Here is an 18,584-nt window from a genome sequence, read left to right as displayed (position 1 = left end):
AAGGTACAATGAGCAGATGCCACCCACTCAATATACAGGGCAACTGACCCTGGCCTCAGTTGTCTTCAGACCTTCTTGGTCCATGGAGCCCAGGTCCTCTTTCCTGCCACCTTGGGAGGTTTGCTGTCCCCTTCCTTACCTGATGCATGGTCTCTGCTGGGTACAGGCTCTGGTCCAGGAGTAGGGGCTTCTGGGCCATCCTCCAGAGGGCTAAGTGTGGGTGCAGGCAGCACTTTGGTCATAAAGGTCATCTCTACAGTTGTGGCCTGCGATGGGAGAGATCCTGGTGGCTTCTCCACCACCTGTGCTACCCCGACTCCTCTGCACCGCACCTGTGCTGAGCTCCCTTCCTCAGATCAGCCTTCTCTCTGGACAAACCTCCCACCTAATTGCTGCTTTTCCCACAGACTAGAAAGCCTGGGCTGCTGCCTTTCCTCTCTGGTTCCCTCTTTCCCCAGGCCAAAAGTCTGCCTTCCTTGCGGCACCTGGTCGTGGCAGGCCTGTGCCTGTTCAACAACTCTTCTCAGGACTTAATGGAAGTGAAAAAATGCTTAGTTTCCTCATCCGTGAGTAGAGGCAGCTAGACAAGCTCAGTTCTGAGGACCCCTCCAACTCTAAAATCTGTGAAATGCTACTTTCTTCATCAGCAACCACCCTCACACACATACACCTGCCTGGATACCCCTGCCCCGTCCTCCCCTCCTGTGCAGCCCTGGCAAGGCCACACTGGATCATCCTCAGCCAGCCTGTACTCACCACAAGCAGCAGCTTCTCCACGCACTCGGGCACCACGTTGTGAAGGTGGCTAAGGTGGAAGTGCAGGGCGGGCCGGCCCACCAGCTGCTCCTGGCACAGTGGGCACCTGTACTTGGGCTGCACTGCATGCTGGGAGAGTGCATGAGCTCTCACCTGGTCAGATTCTGGGCTCAGGAAGCTGCAGTACGGACAGCAATATACCTGTGGGCACATATGGTTGGTGGAGGAGGTGTTAGGGAAGGGTTTGGATTCCTCAGTGCAGCACTGGCCTCCACTCCCAATTTAAGAGGAGCAAGCTGGATAGAAAACCATCACAGCAGACCCAGTGTCCAGCCTCAAGTCCTGAAATCTGGCTCCTCCCTTATTTCCTTGGATTGGCACAAAGTCCTAGCCTAGGCCACTACCTCACATTACCTCCTTGTCTGGCCTTCTCCCTCCACCCTGGCCTCTCTCTACCTTTTCTTGGTGTGTTTTTTCCCAGAGTCTGCTGCCCTACTCAATTTTCTACAGCTGACAGATGGCCCTGTACCTGCTCCCGACCTTGGGTTTAGTTTTCTTTTCTTACCCACCCCCACCTTGCCTATGTCTTCTCTGTGAAATGGCTCCATTTCCTCTGGGCACTTTCTGGACCCAGAGCCTCCCTTGTCCCTGCCCACTCTGCCTCTCTGTCTCCTGAAGAGGGGTGCCGCCTGTCTGCTCAGAAGCCAGCCCATGTCCCCTTGGGCTCAGCAGCTCCCACTTTGTTTTCCATCCGTTCTTCTCCTGAATATAAACAAACACCACAGCTCCCCCAGTGGCCCAGGAAAATTCTGGCCCAGCCCTCTCAGCACATTCTCAGTAAATTCTCGCCCACACTCCAGAGGGGTGGGGCTGCAAAGGCCTGCTGTCACCTGACTGCCTGACCTGTCCAGCCTGCATGTTGCCTGCTGCCTCAGACCAGGCTTGTCTTCCTAGCTTACTTCCTGTCCTGTCGCCTGTGCCTTTGGTCCAGGCCTGTGTGTCAGGGAGGGGATGGCCACAAAGGAAGGGGACCCAGGTGCTCATCTTAATGCACTCAGCCCTTGGCTCAGAGATCTGGAATAGGTCTGTTAGAGGGAACAGAAGTTAGGAAGAAGAGAAGCTGGGGACATAAAGCATGGTTGCAGTTTGCATATTGCAGTCTAGTCGGGAGAGCTGTGAGGCACAGGATGGCATCTCAAGACCAGAGGCTGGGAATTCCCTCAGAATCAACACTTTCAGGCCATAGAGCTAAACTACTTCTAGGTCTTGCTTAGGTTTGAGTCCTGGGGATTTAAAGATTTGTGGGACAGGCTGTCAGGGTGAATCATTTGGTTGGTGCCTCCACCCTCAAGAAGAGGATGCCAGGATAGTTCTGTCCAGGCTCAGGGCTTTCTGTCAGATATGAATGTCTGTGTCTAGTTGTCTTTCTGCTCCTGAGGAGTGAAGAGCTGGGCAGCAGCTGGTTTGTGCTTTTGCCTTTCTCTTTTCATTTCTTCGCCTCTTTCCTCCCCTCCTTCCTCTACCTGCCTCCAGTATTTCCTGCCTTCGATATAGTTCCTCTCTTCACCTTTCCCTCAAGTTCCTGCCATCCGTTCCTCTCATGTCCCTATGTTCCACCCTTTGGGGCCAGCTCTACCCCCATATGGTGCTGAACTTATGTAACTGGACCTGGGCGGCATTTCCTAAATGTGCTGTTCTAAGTGAAATAAGTCACAAGCATGACAAAATTCGGTCTTCCTTTAGAATATGAGCGTATCTCAGTAAAGCCAGACCCCCACCTCAGCACTTCCCAGTTACCCCAGTTCTGACCATGGTCTGGTTGGCACTGTCTCTGGAATGGCTGGTCTTGTTCTCTGCCTCTTCAGAAGCTGAGGATGAAAGGAGAGGACATTAAGGGACTGATAGCCCTCCTTCCCGTCACAGACCCCCAGCCCTTAAGATGATTTGTAGCAGAGCACTTCCAGGGTAGGGGGTTGGGCTCTAGGGAAAGGGAGAAAGGGCAGGAAACTCAGTAGACAGGCAAGGCTTGGCAGGGGCCGCCTCCAGGTTAGCGGGATGGCCAGGTTTAGGTCCTTGAAGCGGGTGGAAGCACCCAGCCTTCTGTGGCTCGGCTTCCTGCCCCCCCCCATGAGGCTTTTCTGTGGTCAGTTTGCTCCTCCAGCACAGGAGGCGTTGCTGGGTCCCATGGGCCTCTCAGAAGGTGTGAGGACTTGGGAGAAGGGAGGAAAAATGGACTGGATGAGCAACTCACCCAACTGTTCTGTCTTGTTCTGGACTTCTTTCTCAGGATTGGGTGGCTCAGCTAAGGGGGTGACAGGAGCCTTCCCTGTGTAGGATGGGGGAGTGTCAGCTTAAAGAGGTAAAGCATCAGGGAAGGGAGGAAATAGGGCAGAGGAAGCAGGACAAGCAACTAGGCAATGAAGGAGAAAATGGATGAATCAGTAGCCAGGAGAGGATAAAAAACCAACAAAAAGATAAGGGTGAAGGGAAAAGCTATGCTATTAGAACTGGTAGGGCCTGAGAGTCATCTTGGGCAAGTCCAGCAATAGGCAACAGAACAGGACCAGACTTGGCTCCCTGTCTTGACTGACCCGGGAAGTGGGAAGCCCCAGAAATGTGGGAGGGGCACTGAAAAAAGAAGCTGAGGTTGAATGGAAGCTGCTGCTGCGGTGAGCAGGAGGTGGCAGGTCTAGCTGGGAGAGGAGATTACCACTCAAGTAAGAATTGACAGATGTGTAGGAATTTATTTTCGGTGGCAGCCTAATTAAAGTGTTAAAGTTCCTTAACTCCATTCAGCCCTGCGCCAGGATCGTTAGCTATTGATCCGGGCCCCTCCAGCACTTAACTCCAGCCAGCATATTGGCAATTCAATTAGCACCAGTCAATGCTGCCTATTTCTGGCTCCTGCTGCCCATGCCCTCGCCCTTGCCCACTGCTGGCTCTCCAGAGCTCGACACCCATGCCCACCTCTGATAGCCCCTTCCAGGCTCTTTTCCTGTACCCTCTGGAGCAGTGATGCCTGGCTGGCTGTTTCCAGCCTCTGCTGGTACAGTCTTAGCTGCCTAAGGGGAACTCTAAGTCCAACCTTAGGGCCAAAGACCTCCTAGGACAGGAAGAGGCTGGGAAGCTTATCAGAGGCTTCTTCCCATCCCTGCTGTCTTTGGACTATGTCCACAGCTCCCATCTCCTTCCAACAAGTCCTGGCCCAGCACAAAGCAGGTTCCAGTCTGCCACCCCAGACATCTAGTGTTGTTAGGACACTAGTCACTGCTCAGAATCACTGGGTGATTCCTCCTCACCTCCCTTCCTGTTTTCTGTTCTCTACCCAGCAAAATCCCTGCCCTTCTCTAACTCTCCTCACTCAGCAGCCCCCACCGGGCCTGTCTTATCCCTTCATATCTTCTAAGCACTTGCTATTGATGGCCCAGACCCATTCTCCCTCCTTGTATCCTTTTCTCCTCAGCTCCCCGCACCCTGGTGGCCCCCCTGCCCAGTCCTTATTCTCCAGTCCCCTCTTCCTCACCGGGAGTCCGGAGCTGCCCATGGCTGAAACTCAGGATGTTCTGGAGAGCTGAGAGTCCTTCCTCAGCTGCTGGGCCATTCTGAAGCAGCTGCAGACGTCTCTGGGCCTGGGCATCACGGTGGGCAGGTGCGCGTAGGTGTTGCAGCACAGCCAAGCGGGAGGGTGTCTCCCAAGCACACAGCAGGCAGTGGTACAGCCCCAGCTCTGCCCCTGCCTCTGCTCCCTCCATTTCCAGCAGAAACTAGAACCATGGCAAGAGGCTGGCTCAGGCTCAGAACGGACACCTCCAGATCTCAGGGGACTTCTTTGCCTCCCCCAGGGAGCCTGACTAGCAGCACCCTCCTCCCTACCCACTCCTTCTACCCCTTAGACCCCCTCCTTACCCTCCTAGTATCACTAGAGTCCCCTGAGTATTACTGCTTGTCTTCTCCTCTTCCTTCTACCACTCCTGGACTCCCTCCCAGTATGTGAATGGAATCTGGTTCCATCCTCTTGAACTTCTGGTGACATGATGGACTGAGCTGATCCAGACTCCTCCCTCCAGCCCGAACACCAGAAGAGCTGAATAAAGTCTTTGTTTCACTTCATCAGAGTCCTCTATCCTTTTGTCTCTTTCTCCATGTCTGTCTAAACTCTTTGTTACCCTGGTGCATACTTCCCTTTTTCTCCATTTCTGTAACCCTAGGTTTTCCCATCACTTCCCTACTCTGCATCTCCTCCTTCCATCCCCATCCCCTTCTCCTCTTTCCTGCCCTGGCCCACCCCAGCCTCACCTTATAGATCTGGCTGTTTTCTTCATGGGCTGCTCCCCTGGCGTGCAGCTGCATCTTCTCCTTGCTGTTGGACTCAAAGTCACAGATGTTGCAGCGCAGGTGCAGTGGGGAGGCAGACCCATAAGGGGCCCCATCTCCTAGGGGCACCAGGGAGGGGGTGCCCGTGGCCCCACCACCCTCCCGCAGGTGGGCTGCTAGCTGGTACTTCTGAGCATGTTTATCAGTCTTAAGGTGGAGTTGGAAGTTGGCCTTGAGCTGGGTGCCGTAGCAGCAGAGCTTGCAGCGGTGGGTGTCACCAGCCACCTCCTTCCATTCAGCTTCAGGGAGGCTTCGGCCTACACTGCAGTGGTACAGCAGTAGCTCCAGGCTGTCTGTGCTGAAGGCCTGGCACACTAGGCAGCGGAATACCCTCAGGGACGGGCTGTCATCTGGGGGTGGCGAGGTGGGCATGCCATCAGATGAGCCCAGGAGCTGACTTGGAGGCAGGTGGGCATCAGGGGAGAGGCTGCCAGGGGCTAGGGGACAGAAACAGATTAGTGGCCCAAGGAAGAAATGGGGCAGGGTCAGTTTGCTATATGGAGGGGTGAGCTAACGAGTGGGACAGTGCTCAGAGGGAACCTAAGTAGGGAGTTGGCCTTTGGTAAAAAGCAGGGAATAGAGTGTGGCCCTGGGGAGGAGAGAAAGGGGAAGAGGAGCAGAGTTCAGGGAGCTTACCAGGTGTGGGGAATTTGCGGGCAGGTGCTCCAAGGTGGTGAAAACCATTGAGAAGCAGCTGGGCTTCCAAAGGCTTGTCTGGCCTCAGCCCGGGGCCAGACAAGGGAGTCTGAGGCTGTCCTAGGGCCTGGGGACCAAAGTACTGGAAGAGTTCAGGGGGGTTGGTGGGGGCAGTCCCTTGTGGTGGAGGAGGGCCTGGCCCCACCAGCCCAGGTGGCAGGCCCAGTGGCAGCCCCTGGTGCAGCATTAGGACATTCTGCATGTGCTTCTCAGAGGTCATATGGATACGTAGGTTTCGGGAGATGTTTGTCTCATAGCTGCACACCTTGCACTGCCAGGATGATTTGGTCTTGGGCTCTTTGTCCCCCGCAGAGGGCGGGAGTGATGCCTCTGGGGGACTTCCCTGCCCACCGGGGCCTGCCTGGAAGCCTTGCAGGTTAGCCAGGTGCTTGTCGGACTGCATGTGGATGCTGAGGTTTCCCTTGGTGGTGGTGGAGTAGTTGCAGACGTCGCAGCGGTAGGGCTTGTAGCCACAGTTGTAGCTCTCTCCACGAGCGAGGCGGGGGTGGGCCCCCCCAGCACTGCAGTAGCTGCAGTGACTGTTGCTCTCAGGGTGTTTCTCTCGCATGTGCACATCCAGGGTCTGCTGGTACTTGTAGTGCCAGTTGCACTTGGGACACTTGAGTGTCTTGCAGGAGTTACGAGAATGTAGCAGGGACATGTGACTGGACAGGCTGAGCCCCTGGAAGGCTGCAGGGGCTGGGGTGTAGTCGTCAGCCAGGCGGTAGGGCTGGGGTGGGTCATTGGGGTCTTCAGGGGAGCCCACTGGGGTGGGGAGACTGCCCCCTTCCTTGGAGGTGGGTGAGCTTTGGTTGAGTGGGGGGCAGAGCCCTCCATCCTCTTCTTGCCCTTCAGGGAACCAATCTGGCCCTGCCTCGCCTGCTGCTACTGGCGATTCTTTGGCTTGGGTTGGGCTGGGGTCCCAGGTGGCTGGGGTTGTGGGTGGGGAGAATGGGTTGAGGGCCATGACTTCTTCAGTGGGAAGGACAAGGGTGTGGACTTCTGCCTCAGGGGGACCATCCTCCGTCTGGGCTACATTCGCCTCTGTGTTCAGTGTGCTGCCGTTGTCAAAGGGTATTTCAAAAGGGGGGTGAGCAGGGTGTTTTGGTTCCAGAAAGCTTATGAGGGCCATGCAGCCCTCATCCCCTTCCTGGAGCACGGCTGGGCTGCCTGGCAGGCCCTGGTGTTGGGCAGGGGTTAGTTTCACCCCATGAGACTGTGTATGACCCATAAAGGCCTGGGGCCTGCTAAAACCCAGGCGGCACAGAAGGCAGAGCCAGAAGAGTGCCATGTGGTCTCCCCCACTGTTCCCCATGGGGCCATCTTTGGGATCTCCGGGTGGGTTTGCAGCCAGCTGGTAGCTCCAGAAGGCGCCATCCCTTCCCTCACAGGCAGCCGGAGATGGCGCTGAGGTATCGTGGGACAGAATTTGGTCAGAAGAGCTAAAGCCTTGGATTAGATCAAAGCCATGTTGGATATGAAGGGCAGTGAGGTGTGTGAGGGGTGGGTGGGCAAGGAGGGACAGGCTGGGCTCTTCCTTGATGCCTGCCTCGCCCCAGGGGGAGCCCTTTGGTAGCAGTTCACTGCCGCCTGGCAGAGGCAGCTTGGCCACTAGGTAGGCCTCACTGCCAGCTGTGAATAGGTGGTTGCTTAGGTCCACGGGAGGGAGTCCTTCCTCCTCCTGCTCCTTGTCCTTCTCTACCCCCAGGTCCTTTGGTGGGAAGTGACCACAACCAGGCCCTTCTTGGGGCTCCTCAATCTCCTTTGGTGGGACAAGGCCACAGCCTGACTCCAGGGGCTGTCCCCCTGGCTCTGAGGGCCTCATGCTCTCAGAGGGGGAGGGGGCAGCAGGGGGATCTTTGGTGACAAGATCAGAGGGGGTGCTGGAGGAGGAGGTGTCCGGAGCCGGGGACGGGGCATTGTGCCCAGGGGAGGGGGTGTTGCCAGCGGTGGAGGCTAAGTTAAGGGTGGCCATGGTAGACGGAGGAGTGCTGGGGGTTCATTTCAGCGTGACGGCCAGTACCCTGCAGGGAAACACCAAGAGAGCAGTGCTGTGAGGCTGCAGGGACACCTGCCAGGCAGCTGAATCTCTGGATACTGCAGTCCCATCCTCTTTCATGGACATCAGACTCACCCGTTTGCCAACCAGAAGCTTCACTTAGTGTCTAATAGGCTTCAAAACTTAACATGTCCCAAACCAGAACTCTTTATTTGTCCTCTGGACCTGCTCCTTTCTATCTTTCCTACCTCAAACATTGGTACCATTTATCCAGTTGCTTAGGCTGAAAACCTAAAAGTTTTCTCTTGTCCTTCCCTTATCCAGTTTGGCAGCAACCTCTAAAACGTGTCAAATCCCTCCACTTTTCTTCTTCACTGGCACCAGTGTGGCCCAAGCCATTATCATCTCTTTCCGGAATTAATACAATGGACTCCATGTTGGCCTCCCATCTTCCACTGCTGCCCCCTACAATCTGTTTTCCCTCCACCAGCAGCCAGAATGAGGGCTCAGGTCTGCTTGATTGCTCTGCCGTTAGCACATAGAACTTGCCTGACTCACAGTTAATAGATGTCTTTGAATAACAGAACACTGGGAGAGACCCTCAGATTTTCTGTGACCTGAAGAGGTAAATTCCCTAGTTAAGGTCTTCTTGCCAGAGATAGGCCATAACTGATTTCCCATGGCATGAGGTGCCATGCTGCTCTCAGATGCCTTCCAGATCCATCTGTGGTCACAAGCATATGGAATAGATGGGAGCTTCCCTGGCCAGTTGAAAGACAATAGCTTATATGTTGCCTCCTTCTCCCCAAAGAGATTTAAAAAAAAATAATAGTAATAATATTACTAATAGTTATTAAGGTACATCTACCATGGTCCTGGCACTATGCTAAATGCTTTACATCAATCATCTCATTTAATCTCACAGCAACCTTATTTTATAGATAAGCAGCTAAGAACAAGTTAAGTAAGCTACTGATGGTGACACTGCTCCAAAGAGGGGAAACTAGAGAAGGACCAGCCAAACACCAAGTAAACAGCAAAGCTGTGGCCTAGACTCCTCCGTCCAGCTGGACACAATAAAGGCCACACAAACCTCCAAAGGTTTAGAAATCAGGACTCCCAGGCAACCTCCAGCTCACTAGAAGCAGCAAGGCTGTCATCCTTTTGTTTACTGGGATCTTACCCTCTAACTCACCACATTCCCATGCCTCCCCATTCCATACTCCTCCCAGGGTCCCAAGTGGCCCATCTACATACTCTCCAGCTGCCCATATCAGCAGATCTCTAATGATTAAACTTCTAATGCTCAGGCCAGAGTGCTTTGGGGAAGGGTGAGGGGTGTGGTCTCTCTTTCCTTGGGCCACCTCTAACCCTCACCCCCAGATTCCTAGGTCTGAAATGGGTCCTTAGTCTGGCCCCACACAGCCTGTAGGCCCCATTCCCGCTTCCCTCCTCCTCCAGGGAGTCTAGCCAGGCGTGAAGTCAGAGCCATTAAGGAGCTCGGATTGGGGCTGGATTAGCATGCTAATGAAAATGCAAATCAGCACCTGGAAAAGGGGTGAAGGTGATGGAGAGGTGGGGGGGAGTTAGAGAACCAAAGGGGAAGTGAAGGAATTGGACCAAGGGGCAGTCGGTTCCTAGATAATCAGAAAGCAGAAGCCCTAATATTGTGGGAGAAAGGTATTCTTCCAACAGAATCCTTGGTGAGGGAGAGGAGGTAAGCGTGCTGGTTTGTGTGGGTCTGACGTTTCACTGTCATTCCCACAGGGGGAGCCCCACCACCCTTTACCCCACCTGGTGGGAAGGAATGAATCCGGGCAAGAGAGGCCTATCCTGGTCCCTGGCTGAGGGCTCAACACTGGCAGATGCTCTCTCCTAGCTGGTCTAAGCAGTAGAGCCCACCTGCCTACTTCAGCCAGCTCCTTCCTGGCTCCTGACTTGCAACTCTAGATCACGGTTCAGAGGAGGGCTAGGCAGACCTAAGCCCCACATCTTGCAGTAACTCCCAGATTCTCTCTCCAAAGCATCTGCTTCCCAGGACTGGAAAAAGAGACACGGCTGATTCCTAGCTAGAAACCAAAGGAGCTTCGATTTTGGCTAGCTTGTGGGTGAGACTCAGCTTGGCCAGGGTAGGTCAGCAGCTGTTTAAAATTGCAAATCTCTTCCCCACCACCCAACCTAACACTCCTCCTCTTCAGGAAAGAATTTCAATTGCAAATTTATCTCTGCCTCAGTGCATTTCCACCCCCCCCCCATCCACTGCCACCAATTCCTCCTCCCCCTTTCTTCTCGGTGCTTCTCCCATCACCCACTATTTATTACAAACCTTTAGCTGCAGCAATTAGTTTTTCACTTTTTTCCTTCTTCTATGTCCCTCCTCTATCTTAACTTCCTTCCCTCCCAGAATCTCTAGGTCCCTTTCTTTGCCCTTCCCACCTTGAACTAGAGACCTTGCGGAAACATACAACAGGCCTAAAAATCATCCCCCACGTGCCTCCCCAGCTCAAGATTCTTGTTCATCCTCAGGCCCATAGCCATTCATTCTTCCCTTTAGTTCCCTGCTTTCCTTAAGGGCATCACCCTTGGAACACATCTCAAATGTGGGTAAAGGGACAAGGCGACCCCTCAAAGGCCCTGTCATTCCTGCTTCTGGAGGAGGGAAGGAAGAAGAGGGTGGATGTGGTCTGGAGTGGAGGTGGGGGGGAACAGTCAAAAGGAAAGACCTAGGTAGAGGTGAGGGCTGGGGGCCTTTGCGGAGGAGAGGGGTTAGGGGAGACAGAGCAGGCAGTGGCAGTGGTGTGATTAGAGAGGAGATTGATGGGAAGGGGCGCCACAGACGGCAGAGAGAGTCAATAAAACGAGAGGATCACATTAGAGGCGACAGAGAGAGCTTTAAATTACAAGGCTGCTGCCACTGAGGGGGATGGGAGGAGGGAAGCCTGGAGCCATGGGAGGGTGGAGAGTTCTGAGGGTGTAGTCATCCCCTGAGATGAGTGTTCCAGCTCCAAAATGGCCCTCAGTCTCTAAAGCTCCCTGCTGTCCCTTCATTCCTCCCTCCCTCTCTAATGAGTCCTTTCCTCACTAGAGGGAGGGCAGGAGGAAGGAGAAGATGGAGAGAAGGCTGTAGAGAAACAGAAGAGATTTTTTATCCCCTTTTGGTATTGCCCTCTTTCTCCTTCCAGACCTGGGTCTCTGGTCATTCCCCAGGATGAGAAGGGAAAGATGGAAGTGCTACCTTCAAAACTCAGCTAGGGAGTCATTGTTCCACAGACACACAAAATACAGAGTCTTAACACCTTGGGAGGTGGGCAGATATACAGTACTTAGAAAGGGAAGACACCAGGGAGCCAGGAGGCTGCAAGACACATGCTAGGACCCAGAAAGCTACAGAAATGGGGAGAGGTTATGAGACAGACAGGAAGGCTCGGGTGTGAAGTTGCAGAAAAAGAAGTAGAAAGCTGAAAAGGCAGGCTCTGAGACCAAGCAAGACAGGCAGACACAGTGAGACTTAAGAACCCAAGAATTACCAGAGTCAAACGGACAAGGGCAAAGGAAGGACCAAAAACATGAAGTCTGAGGAATCTGCCCCTCACTGAAGAGTAGCCAGGGTGTGGTTCAGGCTGGATGGTACCGACTGGTACAACTAGAGGGGGTTCCAGGGGAAAGCAAGACCAGGATTTCCCTTGGTACAGCCCCCTCCCACCTCTGGCCCACCAGGAGAGAAAAAAACACTACTGCTCCCTAGTGGTTACAGAGGGAACATCATCAAGGAGGGTGCAGGCTTGATGGGGGGCCTGATGAGTGCCTGACTGGCTTTCTCCTCCTCAACTCCCCTCCAAAAACCAGAAAACAAACCCCACACTCTCCTTTCCTCCAAACCCAACCACATGGCAAAGGCTTTCACTGGCAGTGCAGCAGTCTATCAGGACACCATCAAGTTTGCTTAAAATTTGCATACAATGATTTCCACATCAGAACCTTCTAAACATTTTTGCCTTTCACTTTTCCAATTGTTTGATCTACCCACTTTTCCTTACTCAGAGCCAATTGTAGGGCCTTTACTTTTTTCTTTCCTCTCTCTGAAATTCTTGTCTAAGGCATTGCTCTCTTCCACACTCACTCTGCTCTTGTCTTTCTCCCCCTTTTGTCTCAACCTGTTGCTTCCCAGAGGAGGCAGCCATGGAGAGAAGAGAAAGAGTAAAGATGAAGTATGTGTGCTCCTAACAAGGGGGATTGTTTAGCATAAACAGCAAATAAAATCTTAACTAGATAAACTTCATTTATTTTTTAAGGCAGTAGAAGAACATGGGCTTTGGATCGACCCAGAACCAGATTAATTCCTGGCTCTACCACTCACTAGCTGTGCAACCTTGAGAAGTTACTCATGGAGTCTCAGTCTCCTTGTCTAGAAAAATGGGAATAAGGAAGCCTTCCTTACCCAGTTGTGAAGACCAGAATAGGTAATGTGCAAAGTACATAATACTGAGTGTTCAGTTAGGGTAGTTCTTTCCCTCTCTTGGCTGTCTCCTCCTATAGAGCAGAGCAAGATGTTTGCACAGAGACTGACAACTTTCCTCAACTCCCCTGCAAAAACCAGAAAACAACCCCCTCCCTCCATTTTCTCCAAACCCAACCACATGGCAAAGGCTTTCGCAGGCAGGGCAGCAGTCTTGACCAAGACTCATCATCTACTCTCTACCCTTAGTGAGGGCAGAATCTTAGGTAAACAAGATTTAAATCTAGTCTACCCAGCAGCAGAGTTCACTTATTACTTGGCTCTCTTGATTGCTGGACCTAGAGATACCTATCATTACCCCAGAGCAAAGAGTGGAAGCTTGGCCAAGGCTTACACTTAGACAGGGTGCAAAAGTAGCTACAACCTGGATCAAAACTATTCTGGCCTTTCCCTGCATTTGTTTTTGTTTTTTTTCTTCTCTCTGTCCTACCCTTTCCAAGTCATCGTACATTTAGAACTATCATTACCTCTGTCTTTAAATCTTACCTTCTATATTAAGAAGAAAACTAAACCAACCCCCCCCCCAGTAATCCTGTTCCTCCATTTATTTATATTCTCTCTCTCCTAGGGCTCTCTCTTCCCCCTTTCTATAAATATTTAGGGAGTGCTTACTTTGTGCAACATAAGTTTTCTCCAAAAGAGAGACAGAGGCCGGGCACGGTGGCTCACGCCTGTAATTCTAGCACTCTGGGAGGCCAAGGAGGGTGGATTGCTGGAGGTCAGGAGTTTGAAACTAGCCTGAGCAAGAGCAAGACCCTGTCTCTACTATAAAAGAAAGAAATTAATTGGCCAACTAATATATATAGAAAAAATTAGCTGGGCACGGTGGTGCATGCCTGTAGTCCCAGCTACTTGGGAGGCTGAGGCAGTAGGATAGCTTGAGCCCAGGAGTGTGAGGTTGCTGTGAGCTAGGCTGAAGCCATGGCACTCACTCTAGCCTGGGCAACAAAGCGAGACTCTGTCTCAAAAAAAGAAAAGAGATAGAAAACCAGTATGGCAGAGAATGAGATAGACGTGAGAAAAGGAGTGTTGTAGAAGATAAAGCAACAGCTAAGGCAGAGAAGAGGAGGGAGGAAGAAGGGAGGGAAAGAGGGAGAGGTAGGCAAGTGAGGAGGGAATGAAGTTGGATCTGGATTTGCTTATGTAAATAATGAATCTCTTCCAGTCCTCCTAGCTCTGGCACCACATTGAGCAGGTGGGCAGGAGGGATTGGGTACAGTGTGAGAAGGGAAGCTATAGACAGAAACCACACCCATCCATGTTTTCATGGATTTGTTGAGGTGTGCTGCAGAGTGTCTGCTACTCTGCAGGGTGGGTGTCCATGAGAGGAGCCTCTTGCCCAGGCATCTCCTTCAGTGTTAGATGTGTTAGGACAGCAGTGTGGAGCTGCTCTGCTGCGCTGATCTGTGTGATCTGTACACTGGAGAGACTCACATTCTATTGGATGTGGTTCTCATGTACTACATACCTCAGGCTTAGACAACCGCATGAAGCCAGCTCGGAACCCTTTACTGTATGAGCACTCAGTAGTGAAAAGACAGGGAGTTGTGCCCTTGAATTCAGAATCAGGATCCTGGCGTGAGGACCTCTTTAGAAGAGATATTATGTGAATCTGTGTGATGGAATGACTCAATTTAAATACTGTTACAACAACAACAACCAATTATAATAATAAAATAATAGCCAACAGCTTTAAATGTTTACCATGTGGTGGCCACTGTGCTAAGCCCTTAGCAAGTATCACATCACCTAATCTTCTGCTACAATATGATGTAATAGATCCAGCTATTCATTTCCATTTTACATGGAAACAGATGGGTTAAGTTATTTTTAAGGTCTCCCACTTAGAAAGAAGTAGAATCACTGAGAATGGAACTCAGGTAGCCTGCTGCTCTTACCACCGCCCCCCCCCCCAATACACACCTCTGCTTTTGCTCTTGGGTTAATTTGTAAGCTTCTGAACTCTGGCTGGTATGAATTTTGAATGAGGGCTTTGAGTTTGAGTATGTTATTCTGCCCTTATGCCTGTCACTTTGGGCACATGTGCCATCCTGCTCTTTGAGTTTAAAGTTGCTAGAGGGCTGTTTCCCAGTTAGTTTGTTTCCTAGCATAAGATGGTCCCAAACAGGACCACTGCTTTATGAAACTCCAGGGGGCGCCATCCACACAGCAGTCTATGCAGGGGCACTGACCATTCTGATTATGTGTATGGAGAGAGAGAAGGGGGAAATAGATATGGCAGGTAGTATTATTTGAATGATGATATGTGTACTCATTTGTGATGTCTCTTAAATGTGAAAGTCTACACATGTGTATCCATATTAGCATATGAACTTTATCAAACAAGCAGTATCGAGGCCAGGCACAGTGGTTCACGCCTGTAATCCGGGCACTCTGTGAGGCTGAGGCAGGAGGATTGCTTGAGCCTGGGAGTTTGAGACCAGTGTGGGCAACATGGTGAGACTCCCCATCTCTACAAAATTTTACAAAACAGCCTTTAGAATCAGACAGACCTGGAATCAAATTCTAGTTCTATTCCTTAATATGTAAATGACCTCAGGTAAGTGTTTTAAAGCCAGCCTCAATTCAGTTTCTTCATATAGATAATGGGGATTAGTATCTCATGGAGTTGTGTCCACTGAGGTGATCATTATGGAGACTGACACTTTGGATGTGATCAATAAATGGAAATGATAATTATTCATCCACATGCATTATTTCTTCAGTTGGGGAGTATGTGTATGTTTATTGCTTTTTGATTGTGTTGGGGGAACTGGTAGCCTGGGTTTAGCCCTGTCTCAGACCTCTCTTTGGGGTTAGCGAAGGTGATCACTTTTGGCCCCTGGCTGGATTTCCCCTAGGCTCTCTAGTTACACATGTGTGGGCCCCGGGCTGCTCGTTCAGCAACGGGGTGTCCTATGCGGGTGTGTTGCTGTGTGCCTGTGTGCTTGGTGGCGCGGCTGGCGAGGGAGTGTTTGGGGTGGTGGTAATTACTGGGATGGCCCAGCCCTAATGAGTGTGATCTTGTTACACTCCCGCCGCCTCTAATGGAGCTAACCTCATTTCACAGCCATTAGAGATGGAGATGAGGCCCCGCCTACCGGCCCCGCCAGCTGCAGCTTTTGCAGCCCTGGCCACGTTCTTTCCCTCTGGCTCGCCATTTCTCCATGCTACCTCTCCTTCTCCCTCCTTTTTTTTTTCTTGCTTCTCCTTCCAGGTTTCCCTGTCCTGTTCCCTATTGTTCTTCTCTCTATCCGTCTTTCCACACCTCTCCCCTTTTCCCTTCTCCTTTCACATCTCCCTCTCCTCTCCTCTTCTTTCCTGCATTCCTGGATTCCTCTTCCCTTCACTCAGCACCCTCCCTTTTCTCTCTCCTGGTCGATTTGTCTTCCACATTGCCATTTCTCCATCCTCTTTTCTGCACCCCTCCCCCGCCCTTCACTCCTGCTTTCTCTCCCCTCCCCCACACTGCCCTGTCTGGCCAAAGGACAAATCTCAAGGGGAAACCAGCAAAGACAAACAAGGAGCAGTGACTTCATTATCGTCGTTAATTTGCCACTTCAGTTCCTCCCACAAGGGTCAAATCTAGCATGGCTTGAACTCAGGACTGACACAGAGGCTGAGACCACAGCCTGGCTTTTCAGCTTTCCGTAGTCATTGCAGACAACCCCTTGTCCTCCCTCCTCCTCTGCTGTCTTCATTTCCCTGCGGGGGGTCAGGCTCCCTGTTTTCTCTCCAATTTCATTCTAAGTCCTCAAAGCCAACCGCCCTCTTCTTTTTTCATTTAAATTGTGGGCATCTCTCTGGTGCTTTCCCATCTGGAAGTCACATGCTTTTTTACCTTAGGCTCCTCTATCTCTGTCATGCTCTCTTTTTCTCCCCACTCTTCCCTGCCCAATCTGTCCTGAACCTCTTTCTCTCTTCCTAACCTCAAGTGCCCTTCTTTCCCAAAAAACCCAGGATTTATCTCTAGGTTTGTAGAAACCACACAGCCTGAAGAAGCTGGAGGAAGGCCTGGCGCAGTGGCTCCCGCCTGTAATCCTAGCATTCTGGGAGGCCAAGGCAGGAAGATTGCTCAAGGTCAGGAGTTTGAAACCAGCCTGAGCCAGAGCGAGACCCCCCTCTCGACTAAAAAAAAATAGAAAGAAATTAGCTGGATAGCTAAAAATATATAGAAAAAAATTAGCCAGGCATGGTGGCACATGTCTGTAGTCCCAGCTATTTGGGAGGCCGAGGCAGAAGGATTGCTTGAGCCCAGGAGTTTGAGGTTGCTGTGAGCTAGACTGATGCCGTGGCACTCTAGTCCAGGCAACAAAGCAAGACTCTGTCTCAAAAAAAAAAAGAAGAAGAAGCTGAAGGAAGAAAAGCATCCGTGACCCCAGCAGGCCAGTGATACAGAACGAAGGGAGAGATGCAGACAACTGTGATGGAAGCAAGAGGAGCAGTCAAGGGGAGCAGCAAAATCAAGACTACACCCAAGCCCAGGAAAAGGAGGACAGAGGCACAGGGGCTGGGGCTGAGGCGAGGGGAGATGGGGGATTGGACCGCCAACGAAACAAGTAATGAAAAATTTGAGGATGCAAATGGCATTTACCCCATCCAGTCCTTGGGGAACCACTATCTAACACACTCCTGTCCCACCCTCTGCTCTCCTTCACTGAGAAGCCAAATGACTGGCAATTGACTCTTGACCTCTAGCCCAAGCCCAGCCCCAAAGGGAGAGGCCCAGGGTAGTTAGCTGTGACTGGAGGAGGCACTAGGGAAATGTCCACACATGAAGTAAAAATGCCTGGCCCACACCCATCCTGTCTCACCAACTGCACACCAGCTTGTTCCACAGGACCTGACCCTACATGCATCCACTTTCTCTCCGCAGAGCACTCTTGTACACCCTGGGCCAGGCATGGCCTCCTAATTGCACAGGCATGCAATGTTCCAGTGGGTGGCTCTACTGGGAATTCTAGGCCTGAACTTTACCTTTGATGTAATCCCATATTCTTGTCCAAACACAGAAGAGGGCTCTTGTTCTCTCATTTGACTTTTGGGAGAAAAATGTTGAGGGGTACTGAACTGTCTCAGTAGTAATTAGAAAAAGATGTCTTCCTCCAGGTATATGCAGCCCCCACACCAGTGGTATAGCTTGGTGATGAGCGTGGGTGGTGGGGGCCCTGGTCTCTGGACTAGTTTCTTCACAAGAGGGCCACTGAGAGACACTGGGATTACCTCAGGGGGCTGGAATTCACCTCTGAATCTGTCACCCCTGCCTCACTAGCCTGGGGTGGAGGAGGGATGGGCAGGCAGTTCCCTGGGGCTTTCCCCAGAAAGGCAAGGGTCTCTAGGAAAGTGGGTGGTGGGAGGACTGAGCTTAGTATGAGGAGCCCAAGAAGAAAGATGGAAAAATCAATGAAATGAGTTTCTAACGGTGAGGTAAAGGACCGCTGTGTCGACAGCCTGTCGCCTACTGCAAAATATGAGCTGCCCAAGTCCGTGGCGGCTGACAATGCATACAGCCACCACTGTCCTCCCTTCAGGCCCCCCGCCCACCTGCCAGCCCCTTCTCCAGCTGCCCTGGCCTTTATTACAGCTAGACTCTCCCCCAGGGCTCCCAGCTCACTATTCTCTCTTCTGATTTTCCTAGATTTCTCAACGCATTCAGGGGCTTTTGGGCTCTTCACATTAACAGGCTGTAAGCCCTGACTGGGTGCCTCTTTCTCCCCTATGGCATCTGTGCATTTAGACCTCTGTCTCTGCAGATTTCACTAAGAGCTGTGGTGAGCTCTGCGTCTCTTGCCTCCCTCTCTTCTAGATACCTCTGGACCCTTTCAACAGTGGGCAGTCAAACGTCAAGGCCATCCCACACAAAGTCATTTACATCAATGCCTGGGCAGCAGTAACCTCTGCCTCCTTCTGCCTTTTGAACACATGGCCAATGCTGACTTCCTTGTAGCTACCTGGGTTTGGATAGGTGTTTAGAATGGGTCTGGTATTGATTTATGAAATCTTTATTTGTTGCCATTGTGTATGTATATATGCATATAACCAATTCAATTGTGGTTTCATGATTGGGAATGGGGTAAGGATGCTACTTCCAATTCAAATTCACTGACTCTCTCTTTGGATACAACTCTCAACCTATTCTGGAAACCGCCTCCTTTCTCTACCCTCCTCCGCATCTTCCTCTTGAGCTCCTGGAACTGTTCATTCATGTTATCCTCCAATTATCTCTACAAAGACTCCCCACAT

The 18,584-nt window shown here is 51.6% G+C and overlaps 1 protein-coding gene across 1 annotated transcript in view; it reads right to left on the bottom strand.

Annotated features, from left to right (window-relative positions):
- ZFHX2 (zinc finger homeobox 2) overlaps positions 1-18,584 on the bottom strand; it is a 28,584-nt gene that overhangs the window by 6,078 nt on the left and 3,922 nt on the right. The window contains exons 2-8 of the mRNA XM_076004160.1: positions 5,767-7,850; positions 5,053-5,567; positions 4,280-4,520; positions 3,008-3,082; positions 2,566-2,624; positions 757-957; positions 140-266 (exon numbers count right to left, since the gene is read on the bottom strand). Of these exons, the coding sequence (XP_075860275.1) occupies positions 140-266; positions 757-957; positions 2,566-2,624; positions 3,008-3,082; positions 4,280-4,520; positions 5,053-5,567; positions 5,767-7,801 (3,253 nt within the window). The 5' untranslated portion in view covers positions 7,802-7,850. The remainder of the gene's footprint in view (positions 1-139; positions 267-756; positions 958-2,565; positions 2,625-3,007; positions 3,083-4,279; positions 4,521-5,052; positions 5,568-5,766; positions 7,851-18,584) is intronic.

Source organism: Microcebus murinus, chromosome 6 (genome assembly GCF_040939455.1).
Source record: "Microcebus murinus isolate Inina chromosome 6, M.murinus_Inina_mat1.0, whole genome shotgun sequence".
NCBI classification, from domain to species: domain Eukaryota; kingdom Metazoa; phylum Chordata; class Mammalia; order Primates; family Cheirogaleidae; genus Microcebus; species Microcebus murinus.
Note: the sequence above shows the minus strand (reverse complement) of the source record. Positions and strands in the feature narration are given on the sequence as shown.